The sequence below is a fragment of the Maylandia zebra genome, linkage group LG1, assembly GCF_041146795.1.
Source record: "Maylandia zebra isolate NMK-2024a linkage group LG1, Mzebra_GT3a, whole genome shotgun sequence".
Lineage (NCBI taxonomy): Eukaryota > Metazoa > Chordata > Actinopteri > Cichliformes > Cichlidae > Maylandia > Maylandia zebra.
This window is the reverse complement of record NC_135167.1, coordinates 25,299,614-25,323,514: the sequence shown is the minus strand read 5'-3', so window position 1 is coordinate 25,323,514 and position 23,901 is coordinate 25,299,614. Positions and strand designations below refer to the sequence as shown.

The 23,901-nt window shown below is 41.0% G+C and overlaps 1 protein-coding gene across 1 annotated transcript in view; it reads right to left on the bottom strand.

Annotated features, from left to right (window-relative positions):
* Nucleotides 1–2,666: 2,666 nt before the first annotated feature.
* pcdh17 (protocadherin 17) overlaps nucleotides 2,667–23,901 on the bottom strand; it is a 69,432-nt gene continuing 48,197 nt past the window's right edge. Inside the window, exon 5 of the mRNA XM_004543356.4 lies at nucleotides 2,667–7,474. Within this exon, the coding sequence (XP_004543413.1) occupies nucleotides 6,777–7,474 (698 nt within the window). The 3' untranslated portion in view covers nucleotides 2,667–6,776. The remainder of the gene's footprint in view (nucleotides 7,475–23,901) is intronic.

The following is a 23,901-nucleotide window of genomic DNA, read 5'->3' as shown; positions in this document are numbered from 1 at the left end:
AAAACGGTCACAACAGACGGCAGAGAGACGGGAATCTTTCCGGACATTTGCATGCTATGGTCAAAGAATCGTGAGCAGTTCCAAAAGTATTCAAATGAAGTCATGTTTAAATCATGTTTAGTAGTAATTTGGTGGCAATGAAGCTATTAAGGCTAATGATTTATAGGTGCATTGATGCTTCCGAATAACAGAAAAGAAATGTATAACAATCAGCGTAAATAGCTAACGATGATATACACGTACAGAATGGGGCCATTGCCACTCCTTCTTTTCTCCTGAGTTATACTTTCCTACTGCATTTCTAACGTTTCCAAATTGTTAGTAAATAAACATTTTCTTTTTCTCAGCTGTAACTGAGTTTAATGCATGCCGGGCAGAAACAGCCCGTAGCGCTGGTTTTCGCTAGGTTATATAATGGAAATAAGGAAAGTTAGAAAAAGGTCATCTGGTTTTAAAAAATAAATAAATCCACAATTACTGTTATTTAAGGCGTAAAGGTGTTGCACTTTGTAAACCTGCCATCCAACACAACCTTCTCTGGCTGACTCCAGTAAAGCTGAAGCTGGGAAAGCACAAGAAAGGAAAGCAGTTTAACTGTATAGGAACATCATTTTTAGGTGACAGGGTTGTGTTGTGAGGCATACATTTATATTACCAGGGTCCCTCACGTCTCTTTTATGAAACCACACACACACAGTTACAGCCATACACATAACGCACATATTTTCAATTTGCAGTACCTTCCTGACCACAAATGAAAGGAGGATCCTTGTCCTTTAACAATAGAATATGATGAATACTTTCTTGTCTTCATGTTGAAAAGATCTTCTCTCCATTTGCCCTTTTAGCCAGATCAATACAGAACAGCACTTGATTAAATCCCATCAGCACAGTTATTTGGATCAAGGACCTTGATTAAAATGCTGAAATATGAGTTTGCTATCTTGTGTTAGGCTTAAATCACAAACTCATTTTAGTGACTGCGGTCAATATATATAACAAAACGAGCAAACAATCAAACAAATAGAAACACCATGTTCCTGTTCTTATTACTGAAGCTATAAATAGAATTTATGATTCTGTCCTCTCTTTGACATCAGTTTGTTTTTTTACTCATGCATGCTGTGAAATACAGTGTACACAATGTACTAACAGACACTGAGAGGTGTCTTTTACCTCAGTTACAGTCACATTGCGCACTTGTGGCTTCTACTTATCGCGTATTACATCACGTCATTACTGTTTCGCACTTTACTGCAGTTTCAATAACAACTTGTGTGAGTTCGGAGAAATTCTGATTAGAAACGATTGGCACATATAATATAGGTAGGAAGGTACAATTTAGGTTGAAAGGAAACTCTTATCACTGGGCCAAATGAGACAACCATGCGATGCGTGTACAGCCACTGCAGTCCTACAAGCTGTGTGTGAGCGCCTCGACTATCTTTTTAATTAATATCTGCCTCGAGGCAACTAGTTAGATGAAAAACATAGAAAAAGCTTTGGTGCATACCAATGGTCTGTAAATCCAGGCTGGAGTAAAACACTCTCTCTGTGGCCAAAATAAAAAGAGTTTGTTTGAGCCCAATTCAAAAAAGTTTTTTTTGTTCTTTTTGTTATTGAAATGTTGCACACATCGATATTACTGATACAATTCATTTTAGCGTATTTAGAATAAAAAACGCAAGTATGTGGGGAAAAAAAATCGTGATATTTTATCACATCAGCATTGAGAAATGATCCACTTTCAGGTTGTAGGACATCTCCGTGTGAATGCTTAGAAGGACCGCAGTCTGGAAAATTACTGACTCGAATCCTTAGACAGCAGTACGCTGATGGATCCGTGGAGTCGCAAACACAAAGAGCCATATGTACTTCTGCAATTAAACAGTAATGATGGAATAGTTTCCTTAGATAAATGTAATGGTGTATCATTAGCTCCCATGGTCTGTCATTTTGTATTGGGAAACACTGAAATAAGACATTAAAAACCCATTTCAAAGCAATAATACTTTAAGCACCAGTCAGCAGTTCAAAAGAAAGAAAAAAGTTTGTCTACACTAAACACTAAAAAGAAGGTCAAACCTGCCACTCGGAGCATCTCTAACGTAACACACAAACAAATTAGGAATTAAGCAAACCAGATTTGGGAGCAATGTGGTATATCTAACCAGACCAGCATTGAAAAGGCATCAAATTGGCCGCTGAATGAAAATCTAGCTGAAGGGTAGAATACAAAATCTTATTTGAGAAGCAGTAGTAGACATAATTTCAACCGCCAATTTGTTTGCCCCTAAGCAATTCAAAAAAAAAAAAGAAAAAGAGACATGAGCAGTAATCTTTATGTGGTGAAAATGTGAACTAATGTAATGAATCGAGGATCATTTGCCCACAGCAAGTTTCTATGTGTGTGTACTTTGGTAGGATTTGCTCTGCGCATGTGAATTTAACATTGAAGAACACAATTGGAAATATTTCTGAAGTCTTTTATCTGTTCCAAACTAATCTGGCACTCGCTGAGTAAACAATGCATTTCCATTTGACAAGAAAAAGATTGGCTCCGTGGACGCAAATGCGAGGTTATCGCTCGGGAGACGAAGGGGAAATCAAAACAAAGCTGCGACTAACCAATCCTCAACCGGCTCATAAAAGGACAAGAGCAAACGTTATTAGTAATTGCTTTTTTTATTTGAACTTTTCATCTTTTTTTTTTCATTTTTTTTTCAGATAGATCACAATGAACACAGCCTTTAGACAATAGCAGTTGAAATAATCCATACAAATGAATGTCTCTGGTCTTTTCACCAGCTGCCCATTGTAGCGTGGAGTCCTATGCTATCAGTGCGGGCCTGGAGGGTGAGGGGACAACACTGACAAACATTGGGTGCTTGCTGTAACTACCAAAAAAAAAAAAGGCATGTTGTCTGTGTGTGTGAAGCAGTGGCTGTCTGAGTCCATGTGCACCTGCGTCGGTGTGAGTCAGAGACCAGAGGTGGTTAGCCACATTCAACAAGGCCCTGTCCTAATCACTTGATAAAACCAACAGTCTCAAGTGGGCAAAAATAACCCACTCTAGAGTTCAGTAATGCACTGCTAACAGTGTATGATGCCAACAGTGTGTAATTAGACAACAATGAAAGGCCTTACATTGTGCTCCACCTCCCACTATGTGTTGACCTCAGCAGCAGCCTCTGCTTTATTAAACAGCAAAAAGCCTGAGAGAGGGGCCATGGCTTTAAAGAATACCTTCTGTCCACTGAACCCAGCTCATTTCCCCATTTGCCCTCACGTTTGGGAGCGTACAGACAGTGGCTGGGCCTGTGGAACGCCATTAGAGGGGACAGCACTTTCAGCAGCAGGGCTCAAGAATCCTGGGATGACCTCTGACCTTTGTTGTTCAGTGAATGTCAAAGTAAAAAAAAAAAAGAAAAAGAAAAAAAGAAAGAGACAGTGCAACAAAAGCGGTTTAATTTAAGGGCGAATTAAACCTCTCGAAAAGAAGGAACAGAAATCAAGGAGTGTTTAGTCAAAATATGAAGGCATGAAAGTGAATTCTGCACGCGCACACACACGCACAGAAAGCTTGTTCGAGCATGAAGACTGAGCACAAAGAGATAAAAAGAAAAATAAAGCATGAAGAAAAGTGTGGAAGTGTCACATTTGTCTGGGTAGTGTTTTGCCCTCTCTTTGAGCCTTTACCTCCAAGGGGCTAGCATTTAAATAAAAGGCAGTGTGTAGCTGAAGTGCCTTGGTGTTATTTTTGTGTATGTGTGTGTGACAAGACTTTTTTTATGGATCACAGTTGTAGCGTGCTCGTAGAACAGCACATTTTAACTGTTTGTATGTTGTGAATGTCAGGTTTGCTTGATTTATCCAGATATTTGAAAGAGATAACAACAAGGAGAGAGGAAAAAAACTCAATTAAAAAGAGCCATAAATATTTTCTTCCTCTGTCAAAATCCTCCAAGTCCTCTCTAAAAACAGCCTCTGCCATCTCCCAGGAAAAAGAGCAAGGGTAAGACGAAACCAAATACTCTGCAGATGAAAGAGAGGAGAAAAAGGCAACGCATACTTTGCTCCACAGAGGCGAGAAAGCCAGTGGCTTAGGAGGAGAAAAGTAAGCAAATGAAGGGTAGAATGCACAAAATGTAAAAAAACATGGCAAGTAGGTACAACAAAATGGCAGACTGACAAGAGAATGTCCAAACATGCATCTCAATTAAGAAAAAGGAAGCAAAAGAACTCGGATGTGATGTGTTCACAGGACTGAGGGTGTTATATCTGCTGTTGAGATTCCCATTCAGCTCTTCCCGGTGTTAAACGTACCAGGAGTCGTATGGATCTGAAGTCACTGTTCCCTCTCATGGCTGCATCTCCACATACATTTGGTGATTGTGGTCACATTTTTCCAAAACACATCTAATCTAGTAGCCTACTGTTCTGCGTATTTTACCACCAGAGAATATTAGAAAAAGCACCTCCCGCTATTATTTCAGAGAGTGGCCGAAATGTGCCAAAATTGTTTCAAAAATAAATGTCTGTATCTTTTTTATTCCTCTTAAGAAAGCCTGAATGCGAAGTCACATGGCTCTATAAAACCATGTACCTAAACAGCAAAGACATCAAAAAAAAGGAAAAAAAAGAGAACTTCAGATAGAATTTTAGATGTCAAGTTTCTCTGCAAACTATGATAATTCTAACAGGTATTGAGTACATACATAAACAACACAGACTGCTGAAAAAAGAACCTCGTTTGGTCCTTTATAGAAAATGCACATTCTGGTGGACCAGGGCTTTATAAGCAGTCACAAGCTCCACAGATACAACAAGCTCTCTGCAGAGACAGTAAGGCAGTTTTATGATCACCAAGGAAACCACTCCACTTTCCATATGGCAGGTTTCTTTTTTTGGAGATAAAGTAAAAACATAATGAACAGAAAATACGTATACTAGTTAAAGAAAATAGCTGCCCTGTAAAAATCTGCTCAGCAAAAATATTTGAACTGTTTTTTTTCTTGTGGTTGTTGCTTTTTGTCGTTGGTTCGAACCGTATTCTAGATCAGCTGGCTCATGAAGCTTTCAACAGTTATTGTATCTGATCCAGCTGGATCTCAGGGTAAAAAGAGGCGACATCTCAAAAGCACTGAAGCCAGCCTGCAAAGATGCAGAATAGAGATGGAAAAAAACGAAACAAAAGAGAAAACACCAACATAAAACCCAAACTAAAGCAAACTCACAGAGTTCGACAACTACTAAGGCAACTTTTGCCAAATACAATATAAGCCCAAGTATATTGCAACACAACTATATATTAATTTAATAAAATACACAATATAGCTTTTGTACACATAACAATTTGGCTCAAATGCACAGAAATTGCAGTAAAATCAATAAAAAATATGTCAATTTTTTTGATGTAAACACATCTAAATTGGATACATTTACACATATAATGATATTATGTATAGTGAGAATGTGAAGGGACATTTTCTTCTTCGCTTATATTTTTGGATATTTGTCTTCGAAACAATGGCAGTGTCCTCTGTAGTTCTTTCAGTTAATACGCCGCTCTCGACCTTAACGCCAGGACACATTTCGTTTAGTTTCCTCATTTCGTCTTCTTTTTTTTTTCGTTTTCTTACAAAATGTATAAATATTTTTGTTAATATTTGGACACTATACATGGATTCATACATACAGTCATCTATATAATCATATAGATATCATCTTTTCACAGTTGAGGAAAAATGTCCCTTTTTTTTTTTTTACAACTTGCCTTAAGGCAGAGCCACACACATGATAATTCACCGTACACAAGGGACTGAAAGCTGATGACGTACATGTATAGGACAATTCCACAGATGGACAGTTGTGTTTAAGCATTTGTGTCTATGTGTGCGTGTGTGTGTTTGTTTGAGTGTGGTGAGGCATCAGTGCGTGTGTCAGCGTATGTTTGCGCAAAGTGTAGTGCACGTGTGTAAACTTGTGTGCGTGCAGCTACACCGGTCAGCAACGTGAACATTTAAATAGAGGTGTGAGACAGACACAGCTTACACATGTAGCTACAGATGACAGGTGAAGCATGGTTACACTGGTAATAATTCACCTTCAGCGGGACACTGAAGCCACTCCGACCCCCCAGTTCATAACAAACCCCTGCGAACACACCCCTGATTAACCAATCTTTTCAGACACAGGATCCAAACACTTAGATTAAATTCAAAAAGGATAAGGTCGGCTTGTGGATTTCGGTCTTTTGACTGCCCCAAAATGATTAGAATTTGTTTCTGCGTCCGCGTCGATTGTCGCATCTGACCATAAATAGTCCTTTTTCGATCGTTTTTCATGTCCATCACACATAACAGAAATCCACCTACACACTTAAATATGTAGGATTTCACGAGACCATGAACAACACACTTATGAGCTGGTGGGCACTTAGATAATAAGCTTGCGAGGTGCCTGAGGCGAGAACCTCTGCAATTTGCTTAGGAATCCAAAACATAAGAGTTTATAAATTCAGAAGAATTCAGATGTTTGTTACCAAGTTCCTTTCTGTTGGTAGGGATCTCAGCACCGAAACTGGTGCTGAATGACTGATATATTAAATGTTCAGTGTTTTCTTACGACAAATACAGTGAAAAGAGCTCCTGTCATAAGAGCCATTTAAGCTTTTTTCAGTTTGTTTTGGTGAGAGTTTTGGTATGAGAGTTTGTGGAATAGCACCCTACTCCTCTCTCTACCGTCTTGACTTCTTTTTGCTGCAGTTCTTTGTGTCACTTCCTGAGTGTGCCAGTGGCTTCACTTCCCCTGCAGTCCTGCAATAGTTTGTCGATGTCTCTCACCACCTGGTCAGCGTCCATTCCGTCACGGCTTGCATCTGGCTCCACCTGCTCCAGGACACACTCCATTTCACCTGCTGCCTCTTGGCTGATCCTAGAGCGAGCCTCTGCGAGCACCTTGGCCACTGGGTCTGAAGGAGGCAAGGAAGGGTAGACCCCCTGTTCTCTGGTTTGTTTGGTGGGTGACAGGTACTGACCATCAGGAGGACCATAGTGACCAGAGCAGGTGGCCGGAGGTGGTTTGCCTTCGGCCCCGTCGGCGGGGCTTTTGACTGAGGAGCAAGGAGACATGGTGAAGCAGCCCTTGGTAGGACTGCTGGAGGCTGAGGGTACCTCTTGGAGCAGTGGGCTGAGAGCACGTTTCGCCTTCAAGTAGGGCTTGACGTTGGCAACCAGGACGGTGTGGTCACGTCTCTCCTTGCCAAAAGTACAGAATGTTTTCTTGCCATTGGGGTTGACAGTCTCGTAGGTCTCTGTCTCTGGCACAGTCTCCATCCCTGCTGGCACAAACATATTGTTGCGGTAGTCGATACCCTCTGCCTGGTTTCCTCCAGTGGGGAACTGGGGCATCCAGCAGCGGTCAGAATGACCGAGTACCCGGCACTCCTCTGTACAGTTCAGACAATCCTCATCTGCAGAGAGAAAAAAAGGGAGAAGGAGTGAGTGGACGGAGAAGAAAGTGATCTTTATGTCAGTAGTGAGCACAGAATTGAGTACAACCACACAGGGAGAGGGTAGAAGATTCATAGAAGTATCATGGAACTGAGCTGCACAGGAAGTTGGAGCCTTAAGTCTTAGAACTAGAGCCAGTCCTAATGAAATGATGCAAAAAAGGAAGTGCCCGATCAGGCTCCCCCTATCAAAACACGCATGCACACACACTTATATTCATGAACACATGCACATATAGTACGTGCACATAGCTTTTCAAGGGGACTGGGGGACACCTGCTAGCAATTTCCAAAGCCCTGATCAAGGGGATGGCAAAGCATACAGAAAGGATGGGGAGGGAGCAAGAGGAAAAACAACAACAGTTGAGGTTTGGCAAAGGCATAGTGCCGTTATCATAAATTCATGTCAGTGGGCTTTGAAGCCCTCCCTAGACAGAGAGGCTGTGCCAAATGGCTTGTGCTTCTTCCCTGTGTGTTTGTGCCTGTTTATTTGTGTGCTCTTGTTGCTGGCGTGTGCACGCATGTGTGTATAAGTGTGTGTGTGTGTTCCCCGCTTTCATCTCTATGCAGAAGGATGCACACTCTGGCTGATTATGGGAGTGTTCATGCCTGTGTCAAACGGATCCAGAACTTGGTTTTAAAAAGAATAATAATAAAAGAAGAAGCACTTTTTTCCCCTCCTTTTGGGCATAAGTGAAAAAAAAATGTGAAAAATGAAACAAAACAAACAACCAAAAAAAAGCATCTGTTGTCCCATACTAAATGGAATTTCTACATTGGCTGGGTGGGACGAAATCAAGAGGACACACAGAAAGACAATATCTGAACAGTTCCAAGAGCACAAATAAAATGAACACAAATAGGTCCTTGTTTCCCATCATCATGAGATGTGACCGTGAAATATACTGTAAATGTGACAGAAAAACATTATCACGCCATTAGTTAAAGACGCATAAACTTAAAAAGGGACAGGTTGGGGCAATCTCACAAATGTTATAACACACAGGAAAATTTAACAGCCATCTCCGGTATAATAGAAAAGGTTATTTGCACAGACGTCTAAAGAGCTCAAGCTAATTGCATATTACTTTTGAGATACGCCATGCGCCTCTTTCTGTTTGTGGAACCATATATGGTAAACACCATATTTCCAATTTCTTGCAGAAATGCAACACTAAGGCAGCTGTCTCCAGGGAGAGAAGCAAGGCAGTTCTAGTCACAGGATTTTCATATCTGTTTATGTAGCTCAGTAAAAGTGAGAGCAGAACAGGTGGCAGACAGAAATTATTGAACATAGCCATCTCTCTTGCTCATTTTCATTACAGCTTGTCACCTCTTTCACCTCTCTGGCTGACTGTTAATGATTTAAACCTTGATTTCTTCATTGTTGCACACTAAGTTTGGAACCAAAGCACATTTTAAAAATCAGCGTAATTTATCTTCGTCTAACAAGCCTGTTGTGGTTTCAGCTCTTGAAATGCAAATCGGTAGGTGGAATTTAGATGAATTTGTTACCAAGGAGAGTGTTTGCTTTGGCTTTGTTTTAAAGGCAACATTAATTGCAGTTAAAATGAGGCTACTAAGTGCAGCATTCCACTATTGTTTCCAACTAAATGTGAAAAGACAACATTGCTGTTAAGAGCTGCGACGCTACCCCCATCAATTCCATTATGCAATGCATGAACCTCTGCAGCACGGTGAGGGTGCTGCTTTAGAGACCACAAACTTGGGACTAATACAATCTTTGGTTGATACGAATGAGCAGGCAGAGTGGATGTGCTTGAGTGCACTTGGCTAGGCTGTCTTTGCTGTGTTGCGGGTCAGCAGTCTAGATTCCTAAGAGACTGCCCTCCTAAGCTGTAGAGATGAGCTTAACACTTCACAAATGTTTGAAGAAGCCAAACAGTGCTGGCAAAGAGAGCTTGACATTTCCCATGCTGAAGCAGTCATCTGAAGAAGAAATAAGGTGAGCTGGAAAGCAGAGGCCAGACCAGTACGAGACGGACTACATTTAAATAGTGTGGGGGTGAGTGCATGCGTCTGCACGCACTGAGAAATGGGAGAGTGTGTGCCTGTGTTTTGTGCAAAAAGTGATTTGGGTAAGAAAGTATAAACAACATGTCAAAGCGATTCGGTCCAAAGCTTGTGCATGAAAAACAAAAAAACAAACCTGAATGCACTTTCTAATGACAACGCGCTGTTATTGTGATCCATCACCAAGCTACAGCGTACAGGGAATACATGTAACCACGCTTGGTTAACAAACCAGTGTGTGAATTCCAGACACAAACAATTCATCTGGCCTCAGCAATGTCTCGTGATTGTCCATTCAACACGTGTAAATTAAATTATAAATAATCCATTTTGACATATTTCCCTCTGTTTAGTTGGAGGAATCCTCTGATAGATTATTCATGTCTCAGCTGCACGTTCAACCTTGAGGCGTTCTCCTCATATCTATGACTACCAATATGACATATGAGAGCAGAGGTGACATTCATCTCGCACTCTCCCTCCTTCTCTCACTTTCTTCACCTAGGCTTCACCAGCTCTCTGGGATGGGCAGTAGATGTCTGGATCAAGGACACATTTGCCTGTGTTGATATGGCCACCAGGGGCATGCTCAGCAGGTTCTCTCTTGCGATTATGTGGTCCAATATAAGCTACACCGATTGACTGAAAATCTGCTCATCTGAACTGATACGGCAGTATAAATATTTCCTATTTATATTAGCCAATCATCGAGGAAGCACATTACCTGCATTATATCTCCACCGCTTTATACCTGCACTCGTTTGGCATCTTCAATTTGAAGTCGGTATTCTAGATATTTGTTGTAAAATCAAAACCTTGAGATGAAAATGAAGATATTAATATATACTTTCACCATGCACAGAGATTTTTTTTTATCTTTCTTTGTTCACTCATTTACAAAACTGGCCTAAACACCAGGCACTGACATTATAAAGAGATATATATATTTTTTTAGACTTCATCTTACATTCAAGTCTCAAAAAGGCCAGTACAGTGTCTGTGAAATAAATGGGAATCCATGAAAGGCAGGAGGGTGATCCACTCATATTTAGCAAAAAATGTGCGATTGATGACTAGAACATCTTATCGTTAGAAAGAAGAGGTAAGATTCAGCTGCAGCTTCAAGGGAAAGTGGGACTGTAACACTTATCAAAATTCCAAGTCAAAGTCAGGCAGGGTTGATTTTTGTATCTTTGTAGCCATATCGTAGACTCTTGACCTGAATCCTTTATTGAAATCAGATATGTATTATACCTCTATTGCCAGCAAAAAGGTTTAATTCCACACACACCTTTTTTTTTAAACTTCTGAATACTTTCTTAAAGAGAAACAGAGCTGCTACGTTTAGCAGGGTTAATTGCCTTACTTACGGGCAAAATTTCAAGAATGCGCGACAGTGACTTTGATAGGACATCTCTGTAGCTGCCAGTTATCTTCAATGCTAAAAGCACATTAAAATGGATATAAAAGTCAGAAAGCTGCTCTAAGAAATATTTCAGCAATAGCAAAAGGACACAATGTTTCAAAAGAAAGCAAATAAGTACATGATTCGTGTTCACTGTTTTATTTGTCAACATCAGTTTTGTGAGATGAGCCAGAATAAGATAATACGTTTGGTGAAAAGAAAAAAAAAACGCTGAATGAAGGAACTTTATTGTCTTTAAAATGACCTAATGATCAGTAGTAACACCATGTAACCCACAACATCATTAAGGCTATGTTCACACTGCAGGCGAAAGCGCATCAAATCCGATTTTTTTGACCCTATGCGACCCATATCCGATCATGCTATGACAGTGTGAACGGCACAAATCCGATATTTTCAAATCCGATCTGGGTCACTTTCGTATGTGGTACTGAATCCGATACATATCCGATGTTTTAGAAAGCGACTGCTGTTTGAACGGTCAAGTCGCATTAAATCCGTCTTTTACGTCACTGACACAAGACAGACGGCAATTATCAGCGCCAGAGAAGCACCCGACAAGACATCGCGAACGCTTCCTGGCCATCCGGTGAAACTGCTGGGAAGACAACGTTGGAGAAACGTTAACATTTTATTTGTACTGCATAACCTGCAGATTCTGACAGAAATCTGCAACTATCCTTTGAAGCACAGCTCCTCTAAAACAGCAATAAGGATCATTATTAGGTTATCTACATTATTATGTAAATAACAAAATAACAAAGCAAAAATTGGGAAACATGAAGTCCAAAGTCTTTATATTAAGGGCCATCAGTCAAACAATATTGTTTGCTCTTGGTCTAAACAGAGCGCGTTGTGTGTGATGTCTTCTTTTGCGCATGCGGGCCGCTTTGAGCGTTCACACTAGAGCGTGTTTGCTGTCGCATTTTATTTGTAGTGTGAACGAGCAGACAAAAAAAAATCGGATTTGATCAAAAAATCGGAATTGAGCATTAAGGCTACGTTCATACTGCAGGTCTTATTGCTCAATTCAGATTTTTTGATCAAATCCGATTTTTTTTGTCTGCTCGTTCACACTACAAATAAAATGCGACAGCAAACACGCTCTAGTGTGAACGCTCAAAGCTCAAAGAAGACGTCACACACAACGCGCTCTGTTTAGACCAAGAGCAAACAATATTGTTTGACAGATGGCCGTTGATATAAAGACTTTGGACTTTCCGTTTCCCAATTTTTGCTTTAAGTTATTTTGTTATTTACATAATAATGTAAATTTACATAATAATGCAAATAACCTAATAATGATCCTTATTGCTGTTTTAGAGAGGAGCGGTGCTTCAAAGGATAGTTGCAGATTTCTGTCAGAATCTGCAGATTATACAGTACAAATAAAATGTTCACGTTTCTCCAACGATTTCTTCCCAACAGTTTCACTGTCAGTTTCGATGTCTTCTCCGGAGCTGATAATTGGCGTCTGTCTTGTGTCGGTGACATAGAAGACGGATTTAATGCGACATGACCGTTCAAACAGCAGTCGCTTTCTAAAACATCGGATATGTATCGGATTCAGTACCACATACGAAAGTGACCCAGATCGGATTTGAAAATATCGGATTTGTGCCGTTCACACTGTCATAGCATGATCGGATATGGGTCGCATAGGGTCAAAAAAATCGGATTTGATGCGCTTTCGCCTGCAGTGTGAACGTAGCCTAAATCTCTCTGAGAGCTAGCTAAACTGAAAGCTAGCCATTACCCTTTTTTGTTATGCTACATTTGATCAAATTTAGAACAGAACATTTTGTATATGATTAATACTTATTAACACCAATTTGAATTCCTCTGTGATGTTGTCCTTGGCCTTGTTTTCCAAGGAAATCCATGTACTGTAAATAAGTTTTAAGAATTTAAGAATTATCGCAAAAAACACGTCTTTTGAGGAAGATTTAAAGCTGATTTATTAGTAATGGTTGAATTAGAGTCTTTACATAGTCCAAAAGTTTGGTTTACATTTTTTTCTGCTTTCAGTCAGTTCAATAGGTCGATCTTAAGGATCTACCGGGCTGAAGCTGTGTTTCACAGAAGTGTAGGATCTATAATCGGGAACCTTTCATAAACCTACTACATGAATAACAATCGAGTTTCCAGAGTGAAAAGCCAAGAAAGAATGAAGATGATGTTACCAAAAAAAAAAGAGGCTGAAAAGTTACACAACCAGTAGATTAAAGAACTGTGTCGTGCTATCGTTTAGTAAGTGATCACATGCATTCACACTCTTTTACTGTTTCACATTTTCAGCTTAACAGAAATTTCCATTCACCTCAGCAGCACAGCAGCAGTTAAGGTGTTATTCTTTAATGAGCCGCAAACACCTATTGAGTCTTTCTAAATTGCAAAAAAACCAAAAACCTCCCTCTCATTTGCTGACAAAAAGAAAGTCTTTCTAAATTAACACTTCATTAACAAGGACCGGACCACATGACATGACACAAGCAGGCAAAGCAGTGACTAATAGAGAGGTAATGGTCACATCTCTCTAAATAATGAGTTGTTTTTTTTCTCTCCTCTTCAACTAATTTTTCAAAGTTTTAGGCTGGATGCTTTCAATATGATGTGCACAGGGTGTGCAACGAAACCTGTGAGTGTAAAAGTGTGCCTGTGTATCAGTGTGTGTCATAAAGCATGGTGTGATTTCCCTAAACAGCCTTTTCTCCCTCCAGACGCCTGCCCCCCTGGCCCTACATGCCCATCCCTCCTCGCTTTATTACCCAGCCCTGTGATTAATGTCCCACTGTCACACACTGTGGTTCCTGAGAAGGGAGGGGTGAACCAAGAGGGAGGTGTACTCAAAGGCTGCGGCTAGCAAAAACATAACACTGGGAAAATCCATAGCATGTTAGAGTGCTCCCTAAGTTCAAGAACTTGTTAAAAAGTTACAAATCATAAATTTCATCAGTCGTTTTCCTCACAGTCACACCTGGGGAGTCTTTAGACAGCTCTATAAGCTACAGAAGTAGCCTATGAGGCTAAAAAAAAAAAAAAAATCAGTCAGTGCATTTGTGTATATTTGCGGTTGTGTTGTGGTGAATTTCTCCCATACCACCCAAGGTGGACAGGAGGAATGGCAGCTGACGAATCGCGCAGAGCATCTGTGACAGACCATGACTGCACCTGTTCACCTGGGGGAGCTCGCAGTGTGGGTTTAGGTGTGCATGTGTGTGTGTCATTTTCCTTTTAATCTCCTCACCTAGTTCTATCTAGCCCAGCTGATCCATCCGTATACACCCACCCACCCCACACGCACACACATTCCCACATTCTCAGCCAATCAGGGTAACTAAATATTTGGACTGCACAGATGAGAGAGTCTCCACTCTGACTGAGCCTAATGTTTGCTAAATATCTGACTTCTCAGGTCGCCGGTCGACCAAAAACAGTACTTAAATAGAGTATTTCAGACTTTGGGCCTTAGTGAGCCGACTGTGCTACATTATCTTGTCAAGAATTCAGTTGTCAAGGTAGACTGGAGGGGCTACACAAGAAAATAAATTATATATAAAAGAAAGCAGTATTAATTAATGATTATTAATGAAATAGATTTTAATGTAAATGCATTTAAAATCTATGGAAGTGGTTTTATGCTGCCTCTGTCATTTAAGTTGTTGACAGACCTGTTATGCTTTAGTTTCTTCCAGATTAAAGTCAGTCTATATTTCTTTTTAGCAGCACAGTTTTGCTGTGTTGAAAATGAGGACATTACTCAAGTGAATTACTGCATCCGATACTGTTATGAATCTAAAACAAAGCTGTGCTGGGAACGTTGGCTGTTCTCTACAGTTGGCCAGTATATTTTGCCAACTTAATTTCAAGAGGCTGGAAAACAATAGTATTTCCATGAAACTGCTGCTTTGGTGTACTCATCACAGTTTGCTAGGGGACCAGCATTTTACGCCGGTCTACTGCTCCGCTTGAAACCAAAAACAACACTAAATTTTGCCTGTGATGTGATATAAATTGGTAATTTGGAGCAAGCTGAATGTTTAAATAGACTTTTTTGCTCCTCTTTAACTTATGTTCCTGCTAAATTGTGGAGTCGATGTAAAGCATACCTTAGAGATGTTGAGTGAGTAGATTTTATTTTTCATGTGCAGTGGGTGACTTTGCACAATGAGAAGGGTAGTCCTCTCCAGCGTGATAGATTTTATCTCAGTTGGAGGCATAAGAATGCCGACTTATAGGCAGAAATGCTTGGCAGCGGCGGTGGGGAGCACTGGGTGGCTGGCACAGAAGAGACAGAATCAAGGGCAGATATCTTAGGATCAAACACGTCCTCTCTTCAGGCGTTCCCTCATGAGCTACAAGTCCCTCCGTCAGCTAATGCCTGGCTAAGTTGTTCAAAGAACACCTTGGGGAAAGAGTCTTTGTGCATAGGAGAGAGAGGGATAAAAACTCAAGAGGAAGAGGAAGAGGAGCATAAGCTCATATTCAAACAAAAACAAACACACAAAGCCCAATCAATGATGAGCAAGCACTGCTGTGTGCAGTGGGTGGCAAGAAGGGTCTGTGGGTTGTGTAGATGAGGGCAGGCGGATGCTCCTTAGCTTAAATGACACGGTGTGCTCAAACAGCACTTTTCCTTTAACACAAAGCAGAAATGAGGGCAGTAAAATGTGGGATGCAGTCCTTATAAATACAAATGTGTTTGCAAATGATTTACGTGGTTTTATAACCGCTGCTGCTTGTGAGCGCACATGTGTGTGCCTGTTGACGTCCTTGCGGAGTGACCACTTACAGTTTTCCCGTGCCAGTGTGCAGGCAACTTGAGGACATATCGATTGGTTTTTAATGAACCTCGATTAATATACCCAGTTCGAATATGAATAGACTTCCCTGAATTTAGTGCATTTTGAGAACATGTTTTAGACTTGCAATTCACACACAATCCATGAGCTCCCTGACAAAAATATCAATTACAGAAGATTTCCACCCGCTTAATTGTTAGCAAAGGTCAGCCTACGCACAAGTGCGATAAAAAAGAGGTGAATGTCAGCATTTCTCTGTTTGTTGACAGGCAAATCTCAGACTAGAAGAACAGGTTCCACAGTAATAAACGGCCACGGGAACCTATTCAAAGCCAAAAAAGAGCTGAGAACAGACAAACTGTTGTTTATCTGTAACCACATCTTCGACATGTGACAAAGTTCCCACTGTTGTGTTTGAGAAACCCGCTCAGCCAAGTTCTGCGTGTTCTTCAATAAGAGATTTTCAATGCTGGAGACACAGAAACAAAGGAAAAGAAGGCTAACCGCAGAATAAACAAAGAAAAAATATATATTATCGAGCATGCAGCAGATCTGAGTATTCTGTGTTCACGGCAGTCAGAGACGCTCACTAAATATTGTATGGTCAGTCAAGACAGATTCTTTCCACAGACAATCCTCCCAACCCCCCGAAAAAAAAGTCTTCCTTTCCAACCTGTGACTTAAGACCTTGTATAATTCACATTTCCTCTGGCAATAGATCGCTCCTCTTTCTTTCACCCTGTAAGTGTTTTAATGGTGGAGCAATTTCAGGAGAGTAGCCACAGGGAAGCTATTAGATATAGATGTCTGAGAGGAACAGCCCTCAGACATCTATCCTACTGTCATTAAGCTATTTATACCTAGCAAACAATAAATCTGAAAAATCTATAGCATTGAAGAACATTAGCCATTGTTTATACAAGCTAACTCTACAACAACTCTGCACTAATCAGCTCCAATGCAATGTGTTTATCATAAGTTAATTTAACAAAATCTTAATGTTGCCAGAGTCCAGAGGACTTTAAAGACAATTCCTCACAAACATCCTGCAATGGGTTATCAATATGCATTTGGCATAAGCCATATAAAGTCATATAAATACAGGATTACAAAAAATATTTTAAATATCTGTAAAAATAAATATAGAAATTGTACTATAAATAATCTTTAAATGTTTTTTCTTATATTGAAAGCATGTAGAACTACATAAATGTTCAAAAACAGATCCACAGGTGAGTAATATTTTCAAACACCTCTTTAAGACTCTTTATGGCGACGTGTTTGAAAGTAAAACATGCTCATGCTCTCTGAGCCTGGCATGCCGACAAGATGTAACAAAGAAAGAGAGAAAGCCGCAAGTCAATAGTATCTTGCTACCTTTACCTGGAGAGAAAGACATGGAGGGTGGCACAAAGGGTGGCAAGGAGACAAGAAAGGAACTTATTAGAAGATGAGGCGAGAAGCGTGGTGAATCAGTGGCTAATCCTCCGTTTCCTCTGAGCCTGTGTAATTAGGACATGGGGGATTGCACCGTGACAGGGGATGCTTCTGGACCGCCTTGCTTCTCTCCCCCCCTCTCTCTTTTGTTTATTTCTTCCCCCTTTAGCCTGGGTTTATGGCAGTTTGTCATCTAAATATAGCGTACTTGTGTGTGCCTTGTCTTTAGAGTGTGCGCATCACAGCATGTTCACTCATAAGCAACACAAATAGACACAGCAGGCCTGCACAATGCTTTATTTCTACTCACTACTACTTACTGTTTGCAGATGTGAAGACAGTGCACTCTATTTTTTCTCTTCTTTTGTCTTCGTCTCTGCATGACACTTTTAAATCGTTTTGGGGTATATTTGTGTGAATCAAATGGGCTTTTCAGTTAAACAGCACTTCTTCCACCGCATGCCAGTTCAAAACAAACGCAATGTGTTCAAAGGGAGCCTATAGCCCAGGATCCTCAGGAGGAGGAGAGCACAGTATGGACCGAGCATTAGAGCAGAGACCAGAAAGGCTGATCAGCATCCTTCTGCCTGTTAACAGCCTTAATCTACTTCCTTCCCCCAGTAGACGGCAAAGAAAGTTGCCTTGGCCCATTTAGAGAGACAGTGAGCACAAGAAATAAAGTGAGAGCGAGAAAGAGAAAAAAAAGAGGGAGGAGGCAGGGAATTAAAAAAAAAAATTAAGCCGAGAGAATCAGTGACTCACCAGCTCATTACAGAAATCCTGTTTCTATCCAAGGAGAAAACAGGTTTAAAACACCCTATTAAAGAAAGAATGAAAGGAAACCTTTTGTTTCAAATTCACATAGGGTCGTCTTTTGAAGTGCTTCCCTCCGACAAATTTTTACATTTTAGCCATGCTGCGTTAATGATCCACTTCCATTGCTCTAGAATTGGGGGATCTTTTCTTAAACTGACTCGATTTGTTGCCTAAAAATAAAGCGCCGCGGCCCTGTCCTGATAGCCGACCCAAAACAACACGAAGAACTGTGGAGGCTTCATTCGGGCAACCCATACAACAAGAAGATCAACTAGACATAAAATGATGTCACATTTACTGAATTAAATCACTTTCTTTTATTGTCTCCCGCTCTCTGTCTGCCCCTCTGTTTGTCGCTCTCTTTTGAACAAAAGGATTTGAACAACTCAGAGTGTCATGGCTTTGTGCAAGTAATCATTCCCATGTGTGCTGCTTTAGCAGGATTAGGGAAAGTGCTTCTGACGCTCTGTCTCCACAGAACCATCACTGTAATACAACACTTACACACACAGCATAAAGCAGAATAGTACTAACCTTACTATTGCATTAGGACATGGTTCTCCCTCATATCAAATGATAGCACTATTCTGCTTTGCAACCGAAGTCTGAGATAAAATGCATTATCATACAAAAGAAGGGCAAATGGAAAATTCTGCAAGCCTTGTGGATATTCGACAGGTTGTTGCTACTAGCAATACTGTTTCCTTAGCAAGTAAAACAGCAGAGCCTGATCAATAATATCAGCAATACATATTATATATTAGCTGAACCGCATTGTTATGTTGTCATAGCAAGAACTCATAAATAATTATACTTGATAAATATTTTGGAAATTTGTTTAATGTGTGTGAAAGAAGAAAATCTTGTGCAATCTATCAGATTTTTCAATTACCAAGTATCAGTATCGGTGTTGCAAATCACAATTTTTTTAATCGTAATTTTTGCAAGAAGCCTTAAATATTACTAGATGACGATGGAGGACAAACCCTTGTGATTTGCTATGACATTCGTTTTTCTCAGACTAAATTCTACAGAATTGAAAAACCAACCAACCAGAGCATTTCGCATTTCTTAGTGACACTTTTAAAAATGTGTATTTCTGTTACATTACTTCGGCTGAACTAAAAGCATCCCCTGGGTGAAAATCCCCCCACAAAAAAAAAAAATAATAATAATTGTGAATTTAATCACGTACCTGACATGACACCACTCAGATGTTTTCAAACAGACTAATCTGACAGACCAAGCCTGCTTGTTAGAGTGTGCATAATATTTTCATTTTTCTTCCACTTTGACTCACTGGAGCACAGAAAGTCAGTCTGTCTACATTAATCGAGTGTAATCACAATTCCTTTAATCAGAATCGGCTTTACTGGCAAAGTACGCGCACACATACAGGGAACTTGCCTCCGGATACGGACAGTATCAGCGTGACATATGCTCTACATATTGTTATTGTCTATTTATATGCGCAAAGGTCCAGAGTGCAAAAATGTTGGAGTAAATGATGAAATAAATAAGGGATGGATCAGCTGTTACATCATACGGAGTATCTGATATCGCCGTGTTGTCGTTGTTGTTCCTGCATCATCATAATAATGTTGGTTCAGGACCAACATTAGTCATGTTGTTCTGATGTCATAGAGAAAAAGGCCCTCATTTATATAAGAAATCTTTTAGAAGAAATGATGAACACTTTAAGCTTTTGCTTTATTCATTAATAAAATGCAGTAAATGCTGGGTTTGCTTTTGATAACTTCCTGGTTAACAACATCATTGGTCATTTGCGATGTTGATGTTTAACTAACATTACTATGATGGCGTAGGAAGAACAGCAACACGAGAATATGAGATCATGCACAATATATATGCACTATATATATATATATGCACTACATATATATATATATATATATATATATATATATATATATATATATACACTGAACAAAAATATAAACGCAACACTTTTGTTTTTGCTCCCATTCCCCATGGGATGGACGTAGAGACCTAAAATTCATTCCAGATACACAATATAACCATCCCTCCCAAACAGTGGTCACAAATCAGTCCAAATGTGTGGTAGTGGGCACATCTGCTATATTGAGATAATCCATCCCACCTCACAGGTGTGCCACATCAGGATGCTGATCTGACATCATGAGTAGTGCACAGGTGTACCTCAGACTGCCCACAACAAAAGGCCACCCTGGAATGTGCAGTTTTGTCTCACAGCAAAATGCCACAGATGCCACAAGCAATGAGGGAGCGTGCAATTGGCATGCTGACAGCAGGAATGTCAACCAGATCTGTCGCCCGTGCATTGAATGTTCATTTCTCAACCATAAGCCGTCTCCACAGGCGTTTCAGAGAATATGGCAGCACATCCAACCGGCCTCACAACCGCAGACCTCGTGTAACCACACCAGCCCAGGACCTCCACATCCAGCAGGTTCACCTCCAAGATCGTCTGAGACCAGCCACCCAGACAGCTGCTGGAACAATTGGTTTGCACAACCAAACAATTTCTGCACAAACTGTCAGAAACCGTCTCAGGGACGCTCAACTGCATGCCCGTCGTCCTCATCGGGGTCTTGACCTGACTCCAGCTCGTCGCCGTAACAGACTTGTGTGGGCAAATGCTCACATTCGATGGCGTCTGGCACGTTGGAGAGGTGTGCGCTTCACGGATGAATCATGGTTCACATTGTTCAGGGCAGATGGCAGCTGAGAATGTCCCAGTTCTTGCATGGCCAGCATACTCACCGGACATGTCACCCATTGAGCATGTTCGGGATGTGCTTGACCGGCGTATACGACAGCGTGTACCAGTTCCCACGAATATCCAACAACCTCGCACAGCCATTGAAGTGGAGTGGACCAACATTCCACAGGCCACAATTGACAATCTGATAGACTCCATGCGACGATGTGTTGCACTGCATGAGGCAAATGGTGGTCACACCAGATACTGACCGGTTCTGGGTCCCCAGACCCCCAATAGAACAAAAAACTGCACATTCCAGGGTGGCCTTTTGTTGTGGGCAGTCTGAGGTACACCTGTGCACTACTCATGTCAGATCAGCATCCTGATGTGGCACACCTGTGAGGTGGGATGGATTATCTCAATATAGCAGATGTGCCCACTACCACACATTTGGACTGATTTGTGACCACTGTTTGGGAGGGATGGTTATATTGTGTATCTGGAATGAATTTTAGGTCTCTACGTCCATCCCATGGGGAATGGGAGCAAAAACAAAAGTGTTGCGTTTATATTTTTGTTCAGTGTATATATATATATATATATATATATATATATATATATATATATATATATATGTATGTATATATATATATATATATATATATATATATATATATGTATGTATATATATATATATATGTAATTTCTTTACAGGAATGTACACCATTTACATGTATTTTTAAATATTATGGCACAAGTTAATACTAGCTACACAATAAATGGCATATATTCAAGTTAAAATGACTTCTTCTGTATGCATGATCCGTCATATAAAAAATAGTATGATGACTTACTGTCATAAAATGGGATCACCCACACCCCGACTGCCTGCTGAACACTGGAGCGAAGCTGCCAAAGGAGGGAAGTAAGTGTGAAAGCACACCAACTGTAAAGCTACCTGCCACGCTGCATACCACCTACCTTCTCTAAATTCAGCACTTCAGGACGTGTACTCATGAGACTAATATGTATAATAGGAAAACTGTACACTTTAGCACCGAGTCATCTGATCAGTCGTGCCAATGAGCAGCAATGGAAAAACCCCCACACCCCCAACCATCCCACCCCACCCACCCCCTCCAAGGATATTGGCGGGTGTTGAACAGAGGCTAAGTGGAAAGGTGAAGTGCGGTAGGTTGAGTCGATGGTGTTGGCTTTCTCAGCCCCGGGGCCTAACACATTTAGAGAGCTAACTGACACACTTTGGATGTATTAGCAACAGCGAGCTCTGCCAGCCTCTCTATTTCTGCTGCGCCACCTCCTCCTCCTCCTATCGCTCTCTGTCTGTCACTGCAATCTCCTCTCCATGCAGAAGAACATGCCTAGTGTTTCAGCAGCATTGCTTTAGCATTGATGTTCCTCCATGCGCCAGCCAAATTGGTGTTTGCCGTCTAGACACTGGTTGCTTATGTCTCTGTATGGATGAATATACGCAAACACTAACACTCTCACTCATCTGTTTATAAGCATGATTAGATTAAAAGAAACTGACGGAAATGCAATAACAGTCTATTAGTATAGCCGTCGGGGAGGATAATCATTTCAAATAGAAATGTGTTTTCCATCTCACTATCTAATTTATACTTTCTTTGCCTCTCCATCTGTTTCACTCCTGAGACTAGAGGGTTATAAGCGCGAGGCTTTAAAATAGGCTGGGTTCAAGTCCCGGCCACTGCAATAAAACACAAATAAATAGAAATATATAACAATAAATACCTTTCAGACTCAACTCATAAGACAGAAAACCCCAAGGCTGGAGGACCCCAGCTCTCGCTGACAAATGTATGCATTGAATTTGAAGGTGAGAAAAACAACTCTTGTCAATCTGCACTGCTCCATTCTATGTGACGCTTTAAGATTAGGGTCAAAGATTAGAAGGCTTACACAAGATAAGAATGGGATTAAAGGAGCTCAGAGATGTAAAATTACAGATCACAGAACCACTAAAAACACACTCATAACACAGCAGCCACCTGTCCTGCCGGACAATATCAGCGTCGTGGGGGGAAAAACAAAACAATGTATTCCTGACAAGAGAGAGGGAAGTGGGTATTATGGAAGCAGCATCCAATATTCCAGAGAGGGATTCAGCACACATCAAAGGCTGCCTCTGCAGTAAGTCTGTTAGATTTGGGATTAATGGACTCCAGAGGGGCCTGGACACACACACGCAGGCACACAAACTCACAAACACACACACACACACACACACACACACACACACACACACACACACACACACACACACACACACACACACACACACACACACACACACACACACAATCCACTACCACAACTCTGCCTGATAAGATTCACAACCCAGGCTAGCAAAGCACTGCAGTGCAGACTGAGCATCTATCCTAGTAACTCTCCTCAGTAGGCTCTCAGCTGCAGTGTGATACAGTGTAACAACATGTGATAAGTCAGCGAGGGGCGGTGAATGTAATTTCTTAACATTCCAGTAAATGTTGGAAAATAAACGCTTTGTATTTCCAGGTGATTTGGGGCCAAGAACCCAGGGAATGCGGCGCAGCTTCTTTCGGCCACGTTTATTAGATTGTTTGGACTAGTTCTTTATTTTGCTTGTCAAAGTACAAAGCACATGCCAGGAACGCACGCATGCCTGCACATGTGCACACACAACCGTAAGTTGCCTCCGAGCTCCAATGAGTTCATGCAAATTGCGAAAATGCAAATACGGGTGGGTAGTAAGGCTTAGCTGGCCTCTGATCCATTTTGAGGAAAACATAACAAAAAGAGGGAAACTCAGAATGAATCTATTACGTTTAATCTCGACAGACAGAAAGACAGTCTAATCCGAAATCTGACTTCCTTTCCACGCCAGTGCCCAGCCTCTTCCTTTTTTGCCCCCCACCCCCTTCATGCATCCCATGCCCTCTGGGCCGAAACCACAGGTGCAGGCAAATGCAAACCACTGGGTGGAAAATGCTCGTTGACAGCATTCTGGTGTGTTTGCGATTGGTCAGTGAACAATGAGGGAGTTTCCTGAACCACTTGTCGTGCTGATGGAACAGCTGGACGCCAACACCAGACACAGATCAGGGTGGGAGGAGACCATGCAGAACAACAGGGAAGTTAAGAC